The following is a 24,926-nucleotide window of genomic DNA, read 5'->3' on the forward strand; positions in this document are numbered from 1 at the left end:
CAGACACCGCCAATGTGTTAGATATAAGGCTCACATCACGAATCTACAAATAGGGGAGACTGGGGCAGCTGCCATTGGTGGCTGGTACTCATTGGTCCTTGATGGGCTGGGAGGCAGGGAGCTGGACAGCAGGTGGCGCTAGAGCAATGAAAATTGGAGCCACGGAGTGCTGACTTTGTCCCCATCCTCTTCCTTCCTCCTGTTGAGGTCTGCGAAGGCAAAACTTAGACTAAGGAGGAAGGGTGTGTCAGGGCCGACCCTGGACTTCTTTCCAGTAGGGAAGAAGGCAGGCAGCAGCTGTCAGGCAAAGGTTGCTGGGGCAAGGTCCAGTTTGCCCTCATATATTAATTGTCCATTGTTTTCTGCTTTCATTAAATGGATCACTGGTCTCAATAGATAGCAAAATTCATCTCAAACTGCCCAAACCCACAGCGCCACCCTTGTCCCTCAAACTGCTGTTTTAGGGGTTGTTTTTAAAAGTCTGGAACAGATTAATCCGTTTTGCATTCCTTTCTATGGGAAAGCATGCCTTGGTTTTGGAACGCTTTGGTTTTGGAACGGAATTTCTGGAATGGATTAAGTTTGAGAACCAAGGTGCCACTGTAGTGACCCCCCACACATGAATAAACAAATAATATGTGCCAGCAATAAATAAGCAAACCAACAAATAAGATGTGCCAGCAATTTTCACCAGATTAATTCGTCTTTCTACACATTGCATCGCAAAATTCAGAGCAGGGCAAATTTCACAGGCGGTTGCCGTGTTTCGGTTTGTGAAGGGTGAACAGGGCGGTTTCTCATTTAAAGGGAAATGAGGTAGAGAAATAGAGCTTCTGCCTGCAGCCCCAAATCTTCTGGGTCTAAAGACGGACGGCTCTCCCTGTTCCAAAGTTTGAAACTTTGGGGGAAGTTTTCTAATCTATATTGGCTCCCAGTACGTTTCCAGGCACAATTCAAAGTATTGGTGCTGACCTTGAAAGCCCTAAACGGCCCAGTATCCCTGAAGGAGCGTCTCCACCCCAGACACCGGGGTCCATCTCCTGAGGGTCTTCTGGCGGTTCCCTCCCTGTGAGAAGCGAAGTTACAGGGAACCAGGCAGAGGGCCTTCTCGGTGGTGGCGCCCTCCCGTCAGATGTCAAGGAAATAAACAACTACCTGACTTTTAAAAGCCACCTGAAGGCTGCCCTGTTTAGGGAAGCTTTTAATATTTGATGAATTATTGTATTTTAATATTTTGCTGGAAGCTGCCCAGAGTGGCTGGGGAAACCCAGCCAGATGGGCAGGGAATAAATTATTATTATCGTAGTATCAGTGGCAAAAGTCAACGACACAGGTGAACTGCAGGAGCTTAGTTGAATGACCAAAAAATAATTTATTGAAGGAACCCAAAAGCCGTAGGAACATACAAACACACATGGAACAGCAGATAGCAATAAAAAAACAAAACAAATAGAATTATTTTTTCTCTCTCTCTTAGTTTTTTCTTTTCTTTTTTGGTTTCCTTTCAAAAATCAGTCGAGAAGTTTCAAGCAGGGTTCTCGAATGCTGAAAACCAGCTCCAAGCAACATTATTATATCCCCCACCCCCACCCCTCACCATGGTGGTGTTTTGGTTCTGGGTTTCTTTTGGATAAAGTGCCAACAAATAAGACTTTTTTTAAAAAAAAGAGAGCTAAAGATTAAACTGACATTTTGAAAAGAACCGAAGTATAGGATGGCAAAGACACAGAAGGAAGAGCGTATAAGCATGTGTTACCCATGACGTTAAAAAACAAAAAACGAGTTTCCTAAGCCACCTGGGTAAAGAGAAGCAGGAATGAAACACAGGAGCTTAAACCGGCTCTGGAATTTTGAAACAGGGCCGTTTACGTTGCTGCAAAACAGCCTTCCTCGCCCGCTTGGTAACAAAACCCCAAATGCTTGGTAGATTTGGCGGGCAATGCATGGTACCTATGCCAAAATGCCAGGTCATGCCAGTGGGTTATTGTAGACCCCCTCCCAATGTTGGTGAACAGAGCTACATAATGACCTCCAGGCTTCTCCCTGCCCGATTTGAAATTATATTACGAAGCCTCTTGCATTTGCTGGATTCGAGAATGGATAAAATTAAAAAATACAGTTTTATTAGATTTCGAAGGCAATGGTGACTGGTTCTGATTGGGCAAAAGGCAATGAGGCCAACAGTAGGTGGCGCTACAGCCAATTATGGGATGGAGGCAGAGCCAGTGAGAAATGTAGCCACTCTCTGATTGATTTGTGAGTACAGTGAAACCTTGGTTCTTGAACTTAATTCGTTCCAGGAGTCCGTTCGACTCCCGAAACCGTTCAAAAACCAAGGCGCTCAAGCGGAAGCCACGTCAGATGTTTGGCTTCCAAAAAACGTTCAAAAACTGGAACACAGACTTCTGGGTTTTTGGCAGTCGGGAGCTGACTTGTTGGGGAGCCAAGCTGTTCGAGTACCAAGGTACCACTGTATTATTATGTTTCATTTTGTCAAAATGCCCAGCATGGCAGGCTTGTTAGTTTCTCGCAGTGAAACTGCAGTGCCTTAAAATTCTCTTGTGGTAAGCTTTTGTGGACTTTCAAACCCACCTTGTCAGATGTAGAAAGTGAAATCTCAATTGGCAGGCATTTGAAGTGTGTGCTGAATAGCAATGGAATATGGCAACATTCAGGGACAGGGACGTAGGTGGCGCTGTGGGTTAAACCACAGAGCCTAGGACTTGCTGATCAGAAGGTCAGTGGTTTGAATCCCTGCAATGACGGGGTGAGCTCCCGTTGGTCGGTCCCTGCTCCTGTCCACCTAGCAGCTCGAAAGCACGTCAAAGTGCAAGTAGATAAATAGGTACCACTCTGGCGGGAAGGTAAATGGTGTTTCCGTGTGCTGCTCTGGTTCACCAGAAGCAGCTTAGTCCTGCTGGCCACATGACCTGGAAGCTGTACGCCGGCTCCCTCGGCCAGTAAAGCGAGATGAGCACCACAACCCCAGAGTCGGTCACGACTGGACCTAATGGTCAGGGGTCCCTTTACCTTTACCTATGGCAACATTACAGCCGGTGACCATTTGTTTAGGCCGACATTTAAACCCCTGCCCTGATACAGGTCTTCTCAGCCATGTGGAGTAAATTATCTCCAATCTCCTACTCCAAGATGTATCCTTACTCTATGCCTTTATGTCCTGGCTATCATTGACTCTCCACTTGGCCTCTGTTCAACTTGCAGCTTACAATTTTATCCTTCATACCTTCACCAGCCTGCTAAGGTCTGCTGAAGCAGGATCCAGCCCACAAAAGCTCATGCCGTTAAAAAAATACATCGTTTGGGTGACCTGTTCGTACCCAGAGGAGGCCCATTCAAATCAATTGTCATAAGTTAATTAAGTACTTTCGTTTCAATGGGTCTAACTCTGAGAACGACTAAAATTGAATATCACCCTTACCTGCCATTGGGGAGATGCCAGACACCTTCCGTTGGGTCAAATTAGAACAGCTTGGTGGCAATCAGCGAGAAAACCATGCCATTGGATGCTGATAAGACATGGTGATTATATTAACTCTGCTTCTCTGGCTAAATTAACAGGAGAGCCTGGCTGGTTCGTGTGTGGCTTCCATGCTAGGACAACCTTCTCTATCTCCAATGTCTCTTGACCTGCTATATGGTTTTCCATTAAGGCAAATGACCCATTCAGCCAATAATTGGTTGCCCCTCATGGCTAACTTGATGTGTCAAGTGTCACCCGTTCAAAAAGATTGCATTTGAGAGATGAATACCCCACCTATGACATTTGACGTCCACCAATTCACCTTGTTTCCTGACCCATTCCGCCATTCAAGCAGACTGTCAGTATTATGATACAATCATAGAGTGCGAAGGGAGCCCAGAGGTCATCAGCCTGCTGTTTTGCAGGAATCTCAGCTAAAGCGTCCATGACAGATGGCCACCCAACCTCTGCTTAAAAAGCTCCAAGGAAGGAGAGGTCACAACCTCCCAAGGGAGACCGTTCCGCTGTCAAACAGCTCTTACCGTCGGAATGTTTTCCCATATATCTCCTTCCTTGTAACTTGAAGCTATTGGTTCGAGTCCTGTCCTCCAGAGCAGGAGAAAACAAGCTTTCTCCATCTTTCCAGGCTAAACACACCAGGCTCCTTCGACCGTTCCTCATCAGGCTTGGTTTCCAGACCCTTGATCATCTTGGTCGCCCCTCCTCAGCTTGTCAATATCCTTCTTAAACTCTGTGGTGGCCAGAACGGGACACAGTATTCTAAGTGAGTGGTAGGATAGAGTGGTACTATGACTTCCGTTGATACGGACACTAGACTTCTTTTGATACAGCCTAGAAGAACATTAGTTTCTTCTTCTTCTTCTTTGCTGCATAAGAGCCTGTGAAGAGCCTTGATGACCCAAGCCAGTTGCCCATAAAGTCCGCCATCTTGCTTCCCACAGTGGCCCATCAGAGCCTGCTGGGTAACTCCAAAGTCAGCAATATCAAAAGCAACACAATAGCCAAAAACAATAACAATTTTGGAATAATTCAAAACATCAAAACTAACAAACTGAAGTCTCTGAAAGAAGTCCTTAAATGAATCACAGTGCCAGACTTTACACAGCAGAGAACAAGCTGTGAAGCTTTGTATGATCAGCAAATGTCCAATTCTGTTACAGTTGATAATTTCTACGCTATTTGAAGTTGTTGTTATGGATGTGCAGGTCATCGTTTGAATATTTTATTTTCAGTTAATGAAGAAATGACATATCTTTCTACTTACAAGTGTGGAACTAATTGGCTGATGAAGAATTCAACGAAACAGGAGCTGTTATCTGGAAACACTGTTCAGAAGAGTTCAGAGCTGGACATCAGAATTGGACGTTTGCTGATCATAGAAAGCTTCACAGCTTGCTCTCTGCCGGATAAAGTCTGGAACCGTGATTCATTTAAGGACGTTCAGAGACTTCGGTTTGTTAGTTCTGATGTTTTGAATTATTCCATAAAGATCATGGGCTCCATGATCACTGCAGATGGCAAACCTAGACAGCGTCTTAAAAAGCAGAAACATCACCTTGCCAACAAAGGTCCATATAGTTCAAGCTATGGTTTTCCCAGTAGTGATGTATGGAAGTGAGAGCTGGAACCTAAGGAAGGCTGATCGCCAAAGAATGGATGCTTCTGAATTCTGGTGCTGGAGGAGACTCTTGCGAGTCCCATGGACTGCAAGAAGATCAAACCTCTCCATTCTGAAGGAAATCAGCCCTGAGTGCTCACTGGAAGGACAGATCCTGAAGCTGAGGCTCCAAGACTTTGGCCACCTCAGGAGAAGAGAAGACTCCCTGGAGAAGACCCTGATGTTGGGAAAGATGGAGGGCACAAGGAGAAGGGGACGACGGAGGACGAGATGGTGGGACAGTGTTCTCGAAGCTACCAGCATGAGTTTGACCAAACTGCGGGAGGCAGTGGAAGACAGGAGGGCCTGGCGTGCTCTGGTCCAGGGGGTCACCAAGAGGCGGACACCACTAAATGACTAAACAACAACATAAAGTTTTTCACATTGTTACTGTTTATGGCCATCGTGTTGCTTTTGGTATTGCTGACTCATATTTTGCAACACAGGGGTTTGCTTGGGTAACTCCAAAGACCTATCACGCCTGTTCTCACAGCAGCTCATCAGATGCGTCTTTCGTGGCGCTCCCAAGCAGGAACTGAACGCAACCTCCCCACACGTAATTTCGAGCAACTGGTATTCAGAGGCTTTTACTGCCCCCCAACAGTGGAAACAGGACGCAGATGGCGCTGTGGGTTAAACCGCAGAGCCTAGGACTTGCTGATCAGAAGGTCAGCGGTTTGAATCCCCACAATGACGGGGTGAGCTCCCGTTGCTCAGTCCCTGCTCCTGCCCACCTAGCAGTTCGAAAGCACATCAAAGTGCAAGTAGATAAATAGGTACCCATCCAGTGGGAAGGTAAACGGCATTTCCGTGCGCTGCTCTGGTTCACCAGAAGCGGCTTCGTCATGCTGGCCACATGACCCGGAAGCTGTACGCCGGCTCCCTCGGCCAATAAAGCGAGATGAGCGCCGCAACCCCAGAGTCGTTCACGACTGGACCTAACGATCAGGGGTCCCTTTACCTTTACTTTAACAGTGGAAACAGCTAGTTGCCATTGAGAGCCTTTTCCTGCTGGAATTTACCCCATCGTCTTTCAAAACCATCCAAGCTTGTTGCCATCACTGTTTCCTATAAAAGTGAACTCTAGGTTCTGTGTGAGTAAGTCCTTTACTTTCTCTCTCCTGAACCTTCTAACATTCAGCATCATTTGATAGCCAGAAGTTATAGCGTTATGAGAGAGAGAGAGAGAGAGAGAGAGAGAGAGAGAGAGAAGAGAGAGAGAGAGAGAAAAGAGAGCTTTCCTCCATCTGTTTTCCTCTCCTCTGCCTGTTCCCTCATCTCTTTGGTTTGTTCGTTTTTTTAAGTCTAATACAAATTTCAGAGAATCCCGGATAATGTTTGGACTACAACTCCCATCACCCTCAGCCAGCTCAGGGTTGATTGGATTTGTAGTCCAGCAGGATTCGAGAACTCAAGGTTGACCAACACTTTTGCAGGCCAGTAATATCTTCAGGAAACTCCATCACCTAGCCTGTGGATCTCAGGTAGCAAGGCGTGTGGAAATGGTCACAACTCCTGAGGAACTTTGCTTCTTTTATTCTTACCTCTCTTGCAGTTTCTCGTGGTGTGTGTAGACCAGATTTGCATCCAAAATATTGCTTTGACAGCAATATGAAAATCAGTTGCCCTCCTAGGAGTTGCACGTGAGACGCTTATGGGGTCTGAACTACCTGTGGACAATCCACACCCGACGACCGCTTCACAGAAGGAGCAATTTTGCAGGGGTGGAGAAGCCAATCTGGGTCAAAGATCAGAGGCAGAGCCTTTGCCTTCCCTCAAATGCAATGCTTGCTTGATAGAGTACACTTACGCATTCGTTCGACAGGTGGGTTGCTGCCGCAAGCTACTTTCAGAAGCTGCCTATACCAGCTCAGATCCTTGGTCCATCAACTCAGTGCTGTCTACACTGACTGCCAGAGGCTCTCTGGGGTTTCAGGAAGGAGCTGAACTAGAACCCACAGCACCAAGGTCCAGAAACCTTTCCCTCTGTCTCCCAAGCTAACTAGTTGGCCCAATGGTTCAGGTATAGGAGGAGGACAGAAGAAGTGCCTGTTTGCAGGCCAGTGGGAGACGGGGGCCTTAAATGACTGAAATTCTCAAGAGGGATGAAGGCCAGGTGAGGTGGACTGGAGGCAGATGTTCAATGGCCTTAGTCTACCTCTGACATTTGCCACCGAGAGCTGTCCATAGTGCTGACCTGGAGCATGTTTCTTGCTGGGAGCTGTCCATGGTGCTGCCTGGACGCCCACTTTGAGCAGCCTTGGAGCAACTTGCTCGCTCAGAGCTGTCCATGGTGCTGACTAGGAGAACATCCCTAACTGGGAGCTGTCTGAGGTGCTGCCTCACACCACTCCAAAGGCTCTCCTGCAAACACCAGAACAGGATGCTCTGGATCAAAACACACATCCAGCCAATTCCAAAGGGCCCTGATGAAGAACCGTGAACAAACGTATCCCCGTCCACATTGGCTGTGCCCGGTGAAACCAGCATTGGTTCAGAGCACATGCACAAAATATCCCACCTACCGTTAATTGATAGTCTGCAATGTCATAATGCAATCATTAGGTGAGACAAGGTTGGGTAGGTATGGAGAAACATACTGTATTAGCCTTTCATTAACAACAACAAAAAGTAATGAAAGGAAGGATGGAAGTCTGCTATTGCCTTGAAAGTCTGTCTTCTAAACCATTGATATGCTGCTGCCTCCTGTCAGGTGGTGGCATATTCCATCCTGCTCTCCTTGATGGCTGTGGACAAAACCATTTCTAATAAAAAAAGGGGGGGAACGATTCCCTCTTCCTCCTCACAGTTCCCAAAATTTATACCTGAGGAACCCCCACCACCACCCTTCTTGTGGTAGAGAGAATTGTCTTTAGGACAAGTTTGGATTGTCGATACCTCTATAAGGAAGGAAGGAAGGGAATGAAGATCTTTGGTATCCTGGAAAGATTGTTCCTGAAATGATTTGAGAACTGCGTGAATGATGGAGCAAGTATTGATAGGCAGGATGGCAGAAAGGAGGAGAGACGAAAGGATGTTGGTTTTGGTGTCGGGTCTTGCAAGTCTTCCATCTGCTTCATTTCAGCGATAAAAGGCCAAAGTCAGAACTTCTAGAAGTTGACCAGGCTTTGGGGGAAATGTATCTAACCCCCTGTGAGCTCAAACTAAAATCTACCCAGACCAACTGAAATCAATGGCCTCACATATGTCATGTCCTTTAATGGTCCCGTTCAGAGCAGCCCCATTGAAAGTAATGGACGCAAGTAAATCAGGCCCATTCATTTCAATGGGTTTGCCCTGCACAGAGAACTTAGCTGGCCATAAACTCGACTGGTTCATTCTGAGCACGGCTTAGTCAGAGACACTCCTGCTCCCACGTTTTTTATGGTAAACTTTAAAAAAACTTGGCTGGGCGCTTGGACCAGTTATTGCTCACGTGTGGAGCAACCTATGTTATCTCGTGACCCTTTGGGCTTATGAGGTCCACGAGATGCCTCAGAAGAGGGCCTCTTTGTCTCAAGGCTGAAAGCCAATTTGGGATGGTCTATGACTGGGCAGCCCTATTTGGCACACAGGTACTACTGAAACTGTGGAAATCGTACAAGGGCCAATCTAAATGTGGTCATCATCCGAGGACAGAAATTAAGAAATAATTTGGCTCCTAGCGCTTATTACAGACATAAATAGCTGGGTTCATTGGCTATATCCAATAAAATTCTTCTCAAGGATGTGCTTCAGCTGCCCCATTAATTTCAAAGGGTCTACTTTGAGTATGACTAATGTTGGCTACAGCCCATAGGGTTGCAGTTGGTGTTAGCCCTACTCAGAGAAGACCTATTGAAATTAATGGGTGTGACTTGGTCAGGTCCATTAATTTTAGTGGGTCTGCTCTGAGCATACGTGAATTGGATATAACCCTGTCTGGATACTAACCCCATCTGGAGACAGACTAACAGCTTGCTTGCAGATCTATGGGTTTGTTTTCATTCTGAATGTGCATATGGACCACTTTTCTAGCAAGCATTAAGCACCCTCTCAATTACATCCAAATTCTCTTTGTTCGAGACCACCATTAATTTTTTAAAGACCTTCTTATGACCCTCCTGGATTTGATATTTCTGGTGGTGGGTCCTTTACACATAGAAGCATGGAAATGCAGAAGGTGTTCTATGTCACACCAGACCATTGGTCCATCTAGGTCAGCACTGTCCACACCAGAGTGTTCTTCCACCTTGGGTCTCTAAATGATGCTGGACTCCACAACTCCCATCATCCCTGACTAAGCTGCCTGGAGATGATGCCCCAACAACACCTAGCGACCTGAGGCTGAAGAACCCTGGTTGACATGAAACTTGCAGCCTTGCAGATGTTACTGGATGACAGCTCCCATCATCCCCAGAGGGGAGAAATCCTCTCCCAAACCCTGGGGAGCTGCTGGGACCTGACTCAACAACATCTGGAGGACTTCAGGTCTTTGTCATCACCGGGTTTTGGAGATGATTCTTTGCCAGCTGTAGCTGTAGCTGAAGATAACAGGGATGGAACCTGTGACCTTCTGCGTGGAAAGCAGATGAGCTACAGGCCCTGTCGAATTGGAAGGCCTAAAAGATCTGTAAGACACTTTGTTCCTCAGAGACGGAAGAGGTGCAGACACTTAGAACAACTTTCTAAACTACAAAAAGAGGACCTAGAAGCATCGATTCCTGGAGATATTTCTGCCCTGATCTGAGCTTAATTTTGGTCCAAGAGCCCAATGCGCCGTAGTCAGAGGACAAGCACGTCCATGGTGCGTGGTTCCCCTTGACCCAAAATCCACAGTGGGAGAGGTCTATCATAAAAACTTGATATTGGAAGCGCCCCAGAAGATCAGGCCAAAGACCCATCAAGTCCAGAGTCCTGTTCTCACAGTGACCAACCAGATTCTTCTGGGAAGTTGACAGATTCTGGGAAGAATTCATCTCTCGTTCTGTTCCTTAGAGGATGAGCTGAGCTCTGCTGGATCAAGGAGGCCCATGTGGTCACAGAAGCCAACCAGATGTCCCAACGGGAAGCTCTCAATTGGGACCTCAGCTCAACAGCAACCCTTGCTCCCTGCCGTTTCCAGCAACTGGTATCAATGCGGTTACGGGTTCAGTGGAACTTTACTTGTTATTTTGGGCAAGATGATTGTCTCTTTTTCTTTATAAAGACACTTGTGATTGGATGCTAAAAGGGGCACGGGCAGAGCAGGGTGAAAGAGCTGATGTTTGCTTGCTGGAAAGGCAGGGACCGTGTTGGGCTGGCGTTGCCTGAGGCACGATTCCTTTGTTGCAGCCAAGTCCAGCCTTCTTGTCCTGACCCTGCTCCCAAGCTGTTAGGGCCCATTGGTCCAGCTAGCTCAGTAGCGCTGACACCGACTGTCAGCGGACCTCCAGGGTTTCAGAAATGGTGTCTAACCCCAGCTGGACCTGGATCAAACCAGGGGGGCTTCTACATGCGAAGCTGATGTTCCACCACTAAGTTGAAGATTGCATAAGGATTCTGGTCCTCATGATCTCGAATGAAGAGCTGGATTTCAACAGGGACCTAGGAAGCTGCCTTGTAGAGTTGGGCCATTGGTTCCGTCTAGCTGAGTGCTGCTTTCCCGGATTTCGGACGTGGGGGGAGATCCCCAGCCCTGCCAGGGGTCTCCTACACACAAGGAGCCCCAGCCCTTTTCTCTCACCTCGGATAAGCACCGTCCTCGTTGTCGTTTGACAACGCGCAGACAGACAATATGGAAGAAGAAGAGATGGCGGGAGAAACGAGAAAGGAGGGGGGAAAGGAAGAGGGTCAACGGTCACATGAAACGGATCCGGCCCATGCACAGACCTTTTGTCAAGTCGAAATGAAATCTTTTGTTAGACAAACAACACATCAAATCCCTCCTCCCCCGCCCGCCCCGCCCGTCCTCCCACCCCCTCAATAATTATTACGTTACTTCAAGAAAGAGTATATATTTTTTTCCATGCATAAATCAAATTTCCATTTCATCTCTTTTTTCTTTCTTTTTTTGGTCTTTTTCTTCTTCTTCTTCTTCTTAAATTACAATTTAACACATAAACACATATAATAAATACTCTCGTAAGACATGACTCAGCAGGAGAGGAAAAGAAAAGAATAACATCCCCGAAAGCAACAGGTATTTAGTATTATTTGTGATTTTTTTTTCTTTTAAAGGACTCGTTTAAATATGAAATCTGTAAACGCCAAGGAACCTTCGTTTCCCTCTCTTCGTCTCTCTCCCTCTTTAAAAAATCATGAAACGAACCAGTTTTCCCTTTTCCTTTTCTTAACATTCAATACGTCTCCCAATGAGGATCTTAACATAATTACAACATGCCGCCCTCTGCAAAAAAATTATAATTTAACAGTATAAAGCTTCAAGTTGCAAATTCCAAAAACTAGCTAAGTAATTATCATCATCATCATCATTATTATTTTTTGTCACATAAACTATACATTAAATATTTATTTTATTTTTTTTGAGGTATTTCAGAGAACATTGTCAAAAGTCTTGCCAGGTTTGTGATGGAGAGAGAGGCGGTGGGTCGGGTCGATGGGCTGGGTTTATGCAAAGGGTTGTTATTTTTTCCTCCTGAGCGGAGAATTTCTTTGGTATCAACAAGGCTATTTGGGTGTTGGGTCAAAAGATGGAGGGGGTGTGATTTAGCTTGGGAAAGAGGGGCCTTGGGAGAGAAGGTGGGTCGGTCGCTTGTGTTCTGGGGGGGGGGGTCCTGACACCTACAACCCACGGAAGGTGATGATAATGTGAGAAGAAACGTCAGTTTCCTTCTCAGGTGGAGACAGGTTCTGGAGAACCTAAAACGAGACCTGCTGAGTGAAGCCAAATTCCCATCAAGTCTAGCCACCTGTTCTCTTGGTAACCAATCAAGATTCCTTCAGGAAGTGCATGGGCAGGACATACAGGAAACAGCTGTTCTCTGTCTCTCTCTCTCTCTCTCTCTCTCATTCATAAGAACATCTGGAGAGGCCCTGGACAACAATTGCGCACTGGCAACGGCAAACAGGTTTCAGCTCCTGCTCATCCGTTGACTTCCAAGGTGCTTTGAAGACCCAAACTTTGGAGCTTCAAAGCACCTTGAACCAGGCAGGTGGGAGACCCCACAAGGCTCTCCAGGGTCCCACAGAACGTGACAGAGAGATGATTTCCTCCTCACTGGCTGTGTGAGATCCGCTTCAAACCAGAGATGTTTGAGACCGGACCTACAAGCTGATCATGTTCTCTGCCACTGAGCTATGGAGTCTCTTCTCACCCGATTCATTGGTACAGACAAAGTTCCAGAACATTAATATCCATGAACATTAAGAGCCCACTAAGCACATTTTGGTTCTTGTGCGCATTTGCAGGCACTCAAGTTGGGGAGGAAGAATTAGTCACTTGGGTGGTTGGGCGAGAAGGGAGGGACAAGGAGGGAGCAAGGGGTAAACTGGGCTTGTGCCCCATCACCCAAAAGCAAACGAGAGTAGCCGGGATCCATCCCATTAAGAGAACTGAGGTAAGTTACTGTGTGAGTTTATAGGACAAAGAAACGTGGTCTACCACCTTTGGTACAAGAAAAGGCACTCTATCACTCTAAAGATCATGTTCTCTTTCTTTCTTTCTCTCCTCTCTCTCTTTGTCTGTCTGTCTGTCTCTCTGGGGGGGAGCAATGGAAAGAGCAAGGTATGGGGGTCTTGGGAAGGAAGAAAGTTGGCTACAACATCTATGGGTCATGGGGGGGGGACATCATCTAGGAATGGTTATGGCGGTAGCATGGGAACGAGGCTAAGGAAGGTTGAGGGAGTTTGGGGGTGGGGGTGTTTAGATTCCACCACAAACCAGGCAAGGGGAACAAATCTTTGGTATCAGGTGTGATTCTCAAATCACAAAAAACTCGAAAACTCAAGTGAGGTAGCCTATATTTTTTTGGGTCTCACTACAAACGTCTTTTTTTTTTTTTCACGCTTGGGGGCCAGTCGTTCGTTGACAGCTTCCTTGTCCTTGGGGTGCTCTCTTTATTTTTTTTAGCCAAGGTCAGGCCCCCCGTTTATTACCTTTCTTCTTTTATTTTCTGGCGTGGCTTCTCAGCCCTTAAATACTCCACAAAATCAGGTACGGAAATCCACTGTCTTCGCCCTCCATCGTCCGTTAGCGTCGACATGTCACGACAAAGACAAGACAGGATTGGGGGGAATAGGGGGCGCTTGGAGAGGGGGGTGGACACTGGGCGGAGAGGGAAATATATATTTTTGCTTCCCTTATCCTTTCGCACCCTATCTTCCTCCTTTGGCAAAACACAGCTCTGCATTTGCTACATACCCCTCCTTCCGTCATCTGTTTGGGTTGGTTCAATCATCTCTCCCCTTCTGACACCCTGATGCTCACACCCGCTCAATAGATCGGGGCATAATCTTGGGGGTGGGTGGGTGGGTTTCTGGTTAAAGTTTCTTCTCTCTTTTCTTTTCAAAGTTCATCCTCCTTTCGAATCAAATAATATTATCCGATGGCGTGGCTTTCCTTCTTCTCCTCCTCGTCGTTCCAGAAGTCGCCTAACCGTGGATTCAACACTTCGCCTTCAACGTAAAGTGAACAGGGGGAAAAAGACCTCCACACAGACCGTGCTATTTGTACCCGCATCAATTTGGTATTGTCCCATTAAAAATCAAAAACAAGAAGACACACAGACACACAGACGCACAGACACACAAAGAAACCCCACGTTTACTGGGGAGGTGGCGAGGGTGAGATTCTCTTGCCCCCCTGGGCTTTCTCGACGTCGTCTCCTCTTCGGCCCTTTGGGTTCAAACGTTTGGGAGGCTTAGCTCGCGAAAGCGTCCCTCATCCTCTTTTGACCCCGCCATTGTCTCGTTTCGTTTCGCCTTTGCAAGTCACTCGTGATTCATGGTGCTGGCCCCTGTTGAGGACAAGGCTCCTTCCAGAAATGAAGAAGAGAATCGTGGTGTATCTATCTTGTAATTATTATTTTTTTAAGGCAGACTGTTAATTGGCACCCATTCACCCATGCACACACTCAAATAGTCAGTTATCTTTCATACATTGCCAGAGATCCATTTATTTATTTTTTTGAGCTTGTTGTAGAGTTTTTCTTTTTCCAGGAGCAGAGGGGTGGAATGGGGACAGGGGGTGGTTGAGAAGGAAATTTGCATTTCTCGCCACCCACAATGTCGATCCGTACTTAAATATATCTCTATCTCTGTTCTGCAAGCAGATTCGCAATTGGGGCCTCCGTCCACCAATCCAGTTCTAACCATACTGGTCATTTCTAATTCCCCACCTCTCTCTGTTGATAGCAGGATAAAGGAGGCGGGGGCCTTGTGGGTACTCTGCGAGGAGATGGACAGAATCGGTCCAATCTGGGGCTCTCTTCTGGAATGAAACCAAGGTCAAGACAGAAGGCGAGACGGCGGTCCAGCGTCCGGAAAAAAAGAACAGAAATCCTGTCATCTCCTTTCCTTTGGTTTCGTTAAAGCTTTCCGTTTCTCTCTCTCTCTTTTTAAATACCCGAATTATGTACCTAAAATGTGCTTCATGACCCGCTTATATTTTCTCTCTCTCGAGGTGACACAGTGCAACTTAGCTTTAGACCCCCCCGCACGACTGATTCCAGGGGGGGGGGGAGGAAGGGGGTATTTTTTCATGTGAGTTGCTACTCTCCCTCTTCCTTTCCACACTTTGGCTTGGAATTCCTTTGAGAGGAACCATTGATAGAACAAGAACAAGAAGTCTTCTCTTCGGCTGATTCTCCTACACTTTTTGGTTGCTTTATTTTTTTCTTTTGGTAGACGTGAATCATGTTGTTGTGCAGTTGACCATTAGTTTTAGGGTGTATATTCATGGTGGAGGTTGGTTTGGAGAGTAACGCCTTCTGTTCATGAGCTGCGTAGACGATGGGATGCAAGGAAGGGTGTTGAGCAGGTGAGTGGGGAACAAATGTGCGTGAGGACAGCATGGTAATGTTTTGGTGATGCTTGCAAAGATGGTTCTCCATGCTTTCCCCTTGTTGGTCCTATTAATGCCATACTCATTACTGGTTTTATTATTATTTTTAAAAACTTTCTCAGCCCCCTTAAGCATTTTTGGTTTGCAAACTGAGGAACACCCCATAAACGCCATTCATGCAGGCCGCCATTGATTCCACTCGCCCTTGCCTAGGATGCAACAGCTTGTCCCCAAACGAATTGCAAACTGTTCCCACGCGACACGGTCGTTTGCCTTTTCCCCATCCCACATCCCAAAGGGCTGTTATCAGCTTCGCGACAGTGAACCTCACTTGAAATGGAGCTGTGGGGGCAGGGGCAGGGGTCTGGAAACTTGGGGGCTCAGCTGTGTCCTAGAATGCAAGGCCATTGCTGGTGCCAAGGTAGCCATGGCAGGAAAATAGACAGCTACCTAATACTGAGACAGACCATAGGTCCATTTCGCTCAGCACTGTATACACTGACTGGCAACAGCTCTCCGGGGATTTCAGGCTGGGAATTTCCCCCAGCCATGCCTGCAGATGCCTGGTATTTATTTATTTTTTGGATGCAAAGCTGATGCTTTACTACTGAAAGGTGAATGGTTTAGGGGTTGAAACCCAGGGACAGGGAAAGGGCAGAAGGAAGGTGTACCAGTTTGACATGGCTACTTGCCCTCCCAACAATTGCCCAGTGCTGGCCTGTGTTTAAGGCATCCAGCACACACTCAGTTGGCCAAGGCACCCACCGACCCTCAATGATATGGCTTTCGCCTCCCGCATAACGGGGACTTCAAAACAGACTTCATTGAAAACGTCTGCAATTAAACCAGCCCCTTAATCCCCTTGCCCAGCCATCAGAATGGCACAACACCCTCTGGGCTGGGTGTTTGCTTGTTTGTTTGTTTGTTTGTTTATGGGGCAAGTGGCGTCTCTCACCTAAGCCAAAGATTTTGGAGGCTGCTTGTGAGATGGCGCCAAGCAAGTGACCCTCTGCAAATCAGGCGCCAGCTTTTAGATGGCAGCCGGAGGCAAGGGCTCATGTGCATCTGAGATGCATGGCAGTTGTGCATCTAAGACGCATGGATGCTCCCAGAGGTCTATCAGCATCCCAATTGCACCTGGTGTGGATGGCTGTGCTTGAGTGGCTGGTTGCTCAAGGCGTGCGCATGGCGGTGAGGAGAAGGAAAGCCAGCATGGAGAAGGCGATGAGTTTTTTGGCTGCTGTGTGGTGTTGGACAAGAGGGGGGAGATGTAGGGAGCGGGTGAGAAGGAGGAGGAGGAGATCATGCTTTGGAAAAAGTGCTTGTAGATGAGGAAGGAACCCCGGGGTTGGCGCCCGGGTCTTCCTGCCAACGGTTCATGCACCTCCGGCGAGCGTTCATGAAGAAGTTGCTAACGGTGTTGAGTTCCAGGCCCAGCTGCTGCGAGATGGTCATCTGCATCTCCTTAGAAGGCCGCTTGTTCTCCTTGAAGATGGCGATCAGGGTGCGGCGCTGGAGGTCCGTGAAGACGAGGCGCTGCTTCTTCGGCTGTAGGTTCCTGTCCTTCTGCTGCTCCTGCTCTTTACGTTTGCATGCTATATGTCGTCAGAGGAGGAGGAAGGGGCCGGGAAGGAGGGAGGGGAAGGAGGAGGAGGAGGAGGAGACAAAAGAACACAACCATCAAACAAGATGCAGAACAATGCTTCTTCCAACTTTTCGGGGCGCCCTCCCCCATACAGAGGACAACAAAGATGCTCTGACCCTTCCCCTGGCAAGACACCCCACCCCATACATTGATACTTCTGTGGTCCTTCATTAAGGCTACAGCAGAACCTCGGTTTCCGAACGTCTCGGAAGTCAAACACTTCGGCTTTCGGACGCCGAAAACCCGGAAGCGACTGCGGTTTTCGAACGCTTTTCTGAAGCCGAACGTGACACACGGCTCCCGTTTTGAGTTTTCCGTCAGCAAACGCTTCCGGAATCGACTGCTTCGGTTTTTTAATGTTTTGGAAGTCGGACGGTCAGTTGGTACGGGTTACGTCCGAAAACCGAGGTTCCAATGTATCTGTGTTCTGTATTCTTCTTTTTAGAATAAAAGATTCGCCCTTGCCTACAGATGGTGCAAATCTTACATTTGGACATAACCTCCTGCTTCTTTTGTAAACGGAGGACTAGGCGCCAACCTCTGAACAGTTATCAAACCCCTTGCTCAGCAGCCCATACGGTTTAACAATCCATCCCTCTTCTCAGAGATCTCTGGGAATTGGAGTTCTGTGAGGGGAATGGGGAGGGTTTCTTGATAAACTCTCAGCACCCTTAAACAAACTACCTCTCCCAGGATACGTTGGAGGAGGAGGAGGCCATGGCTGCTAAAGTGATATTAAAGGTAAAGGTAAAGGTACCCCTGCCCGTAGGGGCCAGTCTTGACAGACTCTGGGGTTGTGCGCCCATCTCACTTAAGAGGCCAGGGGCCAGCGCTGTCCGGAGACACTTCCGGGTCACGTGGCCAGCGTGACATCGCTGCTCTGGCGAGCCAGAGCCGCACACGGAAACGCCGTTTACCTTCCCGCTGGTAAGCGGTCCCTATTTATCTACTTGCACCCGGAGGTGCTTTCGAACTGCTAGGTTGGCAGGCGCTGGGACCGAGCAGCGGGAGCGCACCCCGCCGCAGGGATTCGAACCGCCGACCTTTCGATCGGCAAGCCCTAGGCACTGAGGCTTTAACCCACAGCGCCACCTGCGTCCCTTAAAGTGATATTATATAGTACTTTAAACAACCTTCAAGGGTTATCAATTCCAACCCCTGTGCAATGTAGGAACCACATCTAAAGATTCCCTGACAGATGGCCAACCAACCTCTGTCTTAAGACCTCCAGGGATGGAGAGTCTATCAACTTCCTAGAGAGTCCATTCCTAATGTTTAGCTGGAATATCCTTGCTTATCATTTGAACCCACTGGTTGGGGTCCTACCCCCCTGGGGCAGCAGAAAACGAGCTTGCTCCATCTTCCAAGTCTTCCCCTTCAGATACAGTGGTACCTCGGGTTACATACGCTTCAGGTTACAGACTCCGCTAACCCAGAAATAGTACCTCAGGTTAAGAACTTTGCTTCAGGATGAGAACAGAAATCATGCAGCGGCAGCAGAAGGCCCCATTAGCTAAAGTGGTGCTTCAGGTTAAGAACAGTTTCAGGTTAAGAACGGACCTCCGGAATGAATTAAGTACTTAACCCGAGGTACCACTGTATTGGAAGAGGGCTATCAAATCAGTCTCTTCGCCAGGCTAAACGTACCCACCTCCCTCAACCGTTCCTTACGACTTGGTTTCCAGACCTTTCTGGTGTGTAGTGCTGGTGCGTCCTCTGTCTCCAAACATCATTAATTATTAGTATTAGTATGGATTTTAATTATTAGTATTTCTCTCTCTCTCTCTCTCTCTCTCTCTCTCTCTCTCCTCCTTTTTTTTTCTTTTAAGGCTGGACGACTCTCTCTCTCTCTCTCTCTCTCTCTCTCTCTCTCTCCTTTTTTATTTTTTAAAGATTGGGCAAAGCTTTGGGTGTTTCTCAATCCAAAAACCCCCAGCAGAGGAATTAAAAAACCTACCCTATGACCATCAGATGCTTGCAAGGAAAACAAATAAAAGATATAAACCTTTTTGGCACATCAACAGGTAATATTTACTTATTATTTAAAAGTCATCTTTTTAAAAGTCATTTTTTAATTGGAAAAAAAAACACACACAGGAAAGTTTCAGAAAGCTTAAAAAGGAAAGGGGGAAGGGAAAAAACACACAAGATTCTCAAAATTAGAAGTTGGGTCAAAGCATCTGCGACAGGCAGACCACCCGCCACCAGTTCCTTCATCCCTTCTCCCCAGCCCACAACCCCCCCCTCCAGCAGCTTCGCATCAACTCCCAACAGACAAAATCAATTTGGTCATTGGTTTTCCATGTATGCACTGGCATCAACAGTGTTCCCCAACCTGGGGGTGGGTGCCCCCAGGATATTCCAAGGGGGCCACAGGTGAAAATGTGTAATGGGGGGGGGGACCACAGCATGCTAGGGGGCCGCAGAAGGAAGTGAGAAATGCAGGGGGGAAGCATTTTTTTTAAAAAATCCTCGTTGGCTGGTTATCCCCTTGGCCAGTCATAAGCGGGTAAGGGGATACTTCCTTGAAGATCCTTGGAGCAGTCCTGGTTTGTCACTGGCAAGAGAGGGCGATTGCTGAGGCTCCCATTTTGAACAGTAGACCCCGCCATCCAGAACCACCAATTCAGGTAAGTGCAGTTGGTTGGCAATGGGTAAGGCTGGGTGAGCCATAACTGCTTGTTGCTGCTGTCAGTACTGGGCCCGGGGGCAGCCTGGGCCTGACTCTGCAATCCACCCCAGCGCCTACTGGATCACGGCCTTCGGATGGTGCCAAGGGGCACAGGGCTCGCCGGCAGCGTCAGCCCAGCTCTACGAGGCACAGGGTGAAACCCACCCCATTGCTACTCCCAGTGGGGTCACCTGCTGTCAGAGAGTGGGCAGGCTGCCCACCAAACCAGCAAAAACAAATACGGTGGTGCCTCAGGTTACATACGCTTCGGGTTACATACGCTTCAGGTTACAGACTCCGCTAACCCTGAAATAGTGCTTCAGGTTAAGAACTTTGCTTCAGGATAAGAACAAAAATCATGCTCCGGCGGCGCAGCAGCAGCGGGAGGCCCCATTAGCTAATGGGGTGCTTCAGGTTAAGAACAGTTTCAAGTTAAGTACAGACCTCCGGAATGAATTAAGTACTTAACCTGAGGTACCACTGCACTCCTTGTTGCCTTGGAGCTGTCCATGATGCCGCCTCAGGAGCAAGCGGCACACTTGGAGCTCTCCGTGGTCCTGAAACACCAGACCTGCCTTGGAGCTCTCCGTGGTGCTGCCTCAGGAGCAAGCGGTTCACTTGGAGCTCTCCGTGGTGCTGAAACGCCCAACTTGTCTTGCTGCATGAGCTTCTCCATGGGACCAGAACAGGAGATACCAGCCCTCCAAGTGGGATGCTTCCTGAGATGTTTCTTACTGATCATGCCGAAGATCAGACTTAGAACATTCTGCATGCAAAGCTTGTATTCTGCCACTGAGCTATGGGTGCTCCTGGTGAACAAGGGATACGTGGCTATGGGCGCGTGGATCCGGTGGCCTGTCGTGAGGAGGCCCTGCACTTTAAATTTTTGCCACTGCCTGTGCTCAAGAGCCCTTTCATGCTTTACCCATGCCTAGGTGCCAGAATCAAACCAGGCAAACCATTTCAGACTTTTTACTTTAGTATTTATTAAATTAATATACCATCCTTCATTGAAAGATCTCAGGGCAGTTCACAGAATAAAATACATGCTAAAGCACAAATAGATAAAGTAATACAACAAACCTATCCCCTTCACACAGACATATTTAAAAGGATGTAGGAATATTGGATGAAGAGTAACATTTTCACACAGCAGCTAAAATATACCGTATTTTTTGCTCTATAAGACTCACTTTCTCCTTCCTAAAAAGTAAGGGGAAATGTGTGTGCGTCTTATGGAGCGAATGCAGGCTGCGCAGCTATCCCAGAAGCCAGAACAGCAAGAGGGATCGCTGCTTTCACTGCGCAGCGATCCCTCTTGCTGTTCTGGTGTGATGGCCTGGGATTCCGATTCAGAGGCTGAACCAGAGGAATCCCAGCCTGCACAGGAGTCCCTGCCTCCAGGGCCGGCTGAACTGGGGCAGGGCCTTGATTCTGAAGCGCCTGCACCTGTGCCAGATCCTCAGGAGCAGGCACCAGGTGATTCCACTCTGGCTCCAGAGGTGGTTGAGGACTCAGTGCCTGCAGGTGAGTCTCCCCCTGGGCCCAGTAACCCTTTAGCCTCTCCTGAACTGCAGAGGCTCAGGGCAGAGAGGCGAAGGGAACTGGTTTCTCCCAGGAGGAGTGCTCGCCTTAAGGCCAAGAGAGGCGGGTCTCCTAGGGGCCGGGACCGCCCCTGGCCTCAGAACAGATAAAGGCCAGTCGGCCCGGTCCCAGGTTGTGGGAGCAACGTCGTTGTTGAGTACCTGTTCCTGCCCGGACCCAGACCTGACTCTCCAGTGTTCCTGTCCCCGCCTGGCTTCCTACTTCGGACCTCGCCCCGCTCCTTGTGGACTGATTCCAGGCTAGTGACCCAGGACCGGACTTTGACTATGCCAACGGTAACCTTCCCCCCGGGATCAGCACATCTGGCTTCTGAGATTCAGAATATTTTTTTTCTTGTTTTCCTTTTCCAAAAACTAGGTGCGTCTTGTGGTCTGGTGCGTCTTATAGAGCAAAAAATACGGTGTATAATGAAGGCACCAGGTGAACTTTCTGAACATGTGCAGAGTGTGTCCCCTGTTACAGATGACGAAACCACCACCCTTCTTCATGGGGTTACTCTCTGGACAGAGTGAATCCCAACACCTCTCATCTTAAGCACAGATACCAGTAAATCTCAAATAAATTATTCCCTTCCTTTTGGAGGGGGGTTGGGACGGAATCTCTCTCTCCCTCCCTCCCTCCCTCCCTCCAAGAAGAGGCTTAACATGTCCCTTTGCAATTCAATATAATTACAGCTCAGCAGAGCAGGAATCAATAGCTGCTGTAGTCGGATCTATACACAAGAGCACCACCAAAGCCTCTCTTCATATTTCTCATTCTTTGTGTATGACGGTCTAGGCAGCTTTGGTCTAGCCGTTCGCAGGCTCCAGGGGGCATTTGTGTTGAAGGCCACTATGTTCCTCTGCTCCTCAGACTCGCCGAGGTCTTCCCTCTTCGGCAAAAGGTAAGATTAAATAACACGGTTACAGCTCCAGCTGCATGTGATTCTACTTAGAGTAGACTGATTAAAAACAATGGTGACCCTGGGCCCAGTCATTTCAGTGGGTCTGCTGCTGAAAATAGGACTTAGCTGGCTACAGCCTAATATCTCTCTCTCTATATATATATAACGCCTAATCTCTCTCTCTCATATCTATCTATCATCTATCATCTCTATCTGTCTATCTGTCTGTCTATCTGTCTACCTACCTACCTACCTACCTACCTACCTATCATCTATCTATCTATCTATCTATCTCTCTCTCTCTCTCTCTCTCTCTCTATCTATCTATCTATCTATCATCTATCCTCTATCTCTCTCTCTCTCTATCTCTATCTATCTATCTATCTATCTATCTATCTATCTATCTATCTATCATCTATCTCTATCATCTATCATCTATCTATCTATCTATCTATCTATCTATCATCTATCTATCTATCTATCTATCTATCTATCTATCTATCATCTATCTATCTATCTATCATCTATCTATCATCTATCTATCAATCTCTATCCTCTCTCTCTCTCTGCTCCTGCCAACCTAGCAGTTCGAAAGCACATCAAAGTGCAAGTAGATAAATAGGTACTGCTCCGGTGGGAAGGTAAACGGTGTTTCCGTGCGCTGCTCTGGTTTGCCAGAAGTGGCTTAGTCATGCTGGCCACATGACCCGGAAGCTGTACGCCGGCTCCCTCGGCCAATAAAGCGAGATGAGCGCCGCAACCCCAGAGTCAGCCACGACTGGACCTAACGGTCAGGGGTCCCTTTACCCTTTTTACCAGGAACATACAATTCAATCTGAGACAGATTGAATTGTATCATAGTGAGAGGCTCACACGAGCCTGCAACCAGTTCTCTGCTGTGCCTGTAAAAAGGGGGATGTAACTCTGCTCCATAAAGGAACTTGATAGCGCAAATTAGGAAGGATATTAATAAACAATATATCCTCTCCTTCCACCCTGAACATTCCCACAACTGGCTGTGACTCTCCAGAGTCTCAGGGTCAGAGATGCCGGGGACTGACTCTGACGCCATCTGCGTGCAGCATGCAGGCTCCACCGCGAAGCCAACCTCTCTCTACTCTTCACAAACCTGCCTTGCACAAAACAATGGTCTGCTGTCCTCCATCTCCCTCTGTTCTTTCTTCTGCAAGTGTCCGGGCAAAGAAGAGAAAGAAGAAAAGTAAAGGGGGAGTGGAGAGAAGAAGAATTGATTCTAAAAAGAAGGGGGTATGTAATGGGGGAATGGAGGGGGGCTGCCATTGATAGGTGGCAGTTGTCTCTCCCTGTGGGAGCTCCTCTCAGCATTTCGGCGGCTAAATATACCTGATGCCTCCCTGCAGGGTGAAGGTCTGAGAGACCCAGCCCCAGTTTCCCCATTGTAGCCCTAAATGCATCTGTTTATCCTCAGCCCCCTTTGCAGCGCAACCTGCAATTTTCTGCCCTGCACACAGACACACACATGCATGCAATTGCATGGCTATTACTCAAGCGCCGGCAATTTAGGCAAACGACAAAAGGTTGGCGATACGAGGTGGGCTGGCTCTGGTTGTTCGTTAACAAGAGAGGGTGTTTTTTGTTCCGTGTGTTGACAGCAACAACACAGCGGTTTTTGCACAAGGGCGAAGACTCCTGCAAACAATGGGAGTGCGTGGCGGATCAATGACCGTGAGACCGAGGCCCGGTCATAGAATCGTGGAGCTGTAGACTTGGAAGAGACACACACCCACACCCCAGGGTCATTTAGACCCTGCAATACAGGAACCACAACTAGAAAATGCTCTGACGTAAAAAGGACCCTGGACGGTTAAGTCCAGTCAAAGGTGACTATGGAGTTGCGGCTCTCATCTCGCTTTCAGGCGTTTGTCCGCAGACAGCTTTCCGGGTTGTGTGGTCAGCAGGACTAAACCGCTTCTGGTGCATGGTGAAAACCAGAGCACACGGAAACGCCATTTACCTTCCCGCCACAGTGGTACCTATTTATCTACTTGCACTGGCCTGCTTTCGAACTGCTAGGTTGGCTGGAGCTGGGGCAGAGCAACGGGAGCTCAGCCCATCGCGGGGATTCGAACCGCAGACCTGCCGATCAGCAAGCTCAAGAAGGGATTCCTGTAAGCCCATCTCAGTTGAAAGCATTCTGAGCCGCCACAATCCTGTTGCGATGTATTCTGCTGGCCACCAGGTGGGACTATGGCTTCATGTGCAAACTAGGCTCTTTTGCTTACAGCCATTCACAAACTGAACTCTCAAAATCCACCAGCCAGAAAAAATTGGGAAAACAGAGGAGGTGTGAGTAACAATTTCACCCAATTTCTCCAGGATTGAGGAGAAATTCTCAGACAGTTTCTCAGAGCCAGGGCTCACCATCGGGAGTGCGGGAAATGCACAGATTATTTTTTCTTCCCACCCTAAGAATTCTTATTTTTTGCTACATGATTGCATCACGGGAGAAACGTTGGAGGAGATGGAATAGGACATCCCTATTTTCATGGGAGAAACGTTGGAGGGGATGGAAAAGGACATCCCTATTTTCATGGGAGAAACGTTGGAGGGGATGGAAAAGGACATTCCTATTTTCAAGGGAGAAATGTTGGAGGGGATGGAATAGGACATCCCTATTTTCATGGGAGAAACGTTGGAGGGGATGGAATAGGACGTCCCTATTTTCAGGGGAGATACGTTGGAGGGGATGAAATAGGACGTCCCTATTTTCAGGGGAGATACGTTGGAGGGGATGGAATAGGACGTCCCTATTTTCAGGGGAGAAATGTTGGAGGGGATGAAATAGGACGTCCCTATTTTCAGGGGAGATACGTTGGAGGGGATGGAATAAGACGTCCCTATTTTCAGGGGAGAAACATTGGAGGGGATGGAGTTACCCTTGAGCCAAGGAGATAGGTAACTGTTTATGAGGCATCTGAAAGCAGCCCTATAGAGGGAAGTAT

General features: G+C 47.9%; 1 protein-coding gene across 1 annotated transcript in view; it reads right to left on the reverse strand.

Annotated features, from left to right (window-relative positions):
- Positions 1-13,614: 13,614 nt before the first annotated feature.
- LOC307207069 (one cut domain family member 2-like) overlaps positions 13,615-24,926 on the reverse strand; it is a 60,885-nt gene continuing 49,573 nt past the window's right edge. Inside the window, exon 2 of the mRNA XM_079960769.1 lies at positions 13,615-16,736. Coding sequence (XP_079816895.1) covers positions 16,444-16,736 — 293 coding nt within the window. The 3' untranslated portion in view covers positions 13,615-16,443. The remainder of the gene's footprint in view (positions 16,737-24,926) is intronic.

The sequence above is a fragment of the Podarcis cretensis genome (assembly GCF_951804945.1).
Source record: "Podarcis cretensis genome assembly, chromosome: 18".
NCBI lineage: Eukaryota > Metazoa > Chordata > Lepidosauria > Squamata > Lacertidae > Podarcis > Podarcis cretensis.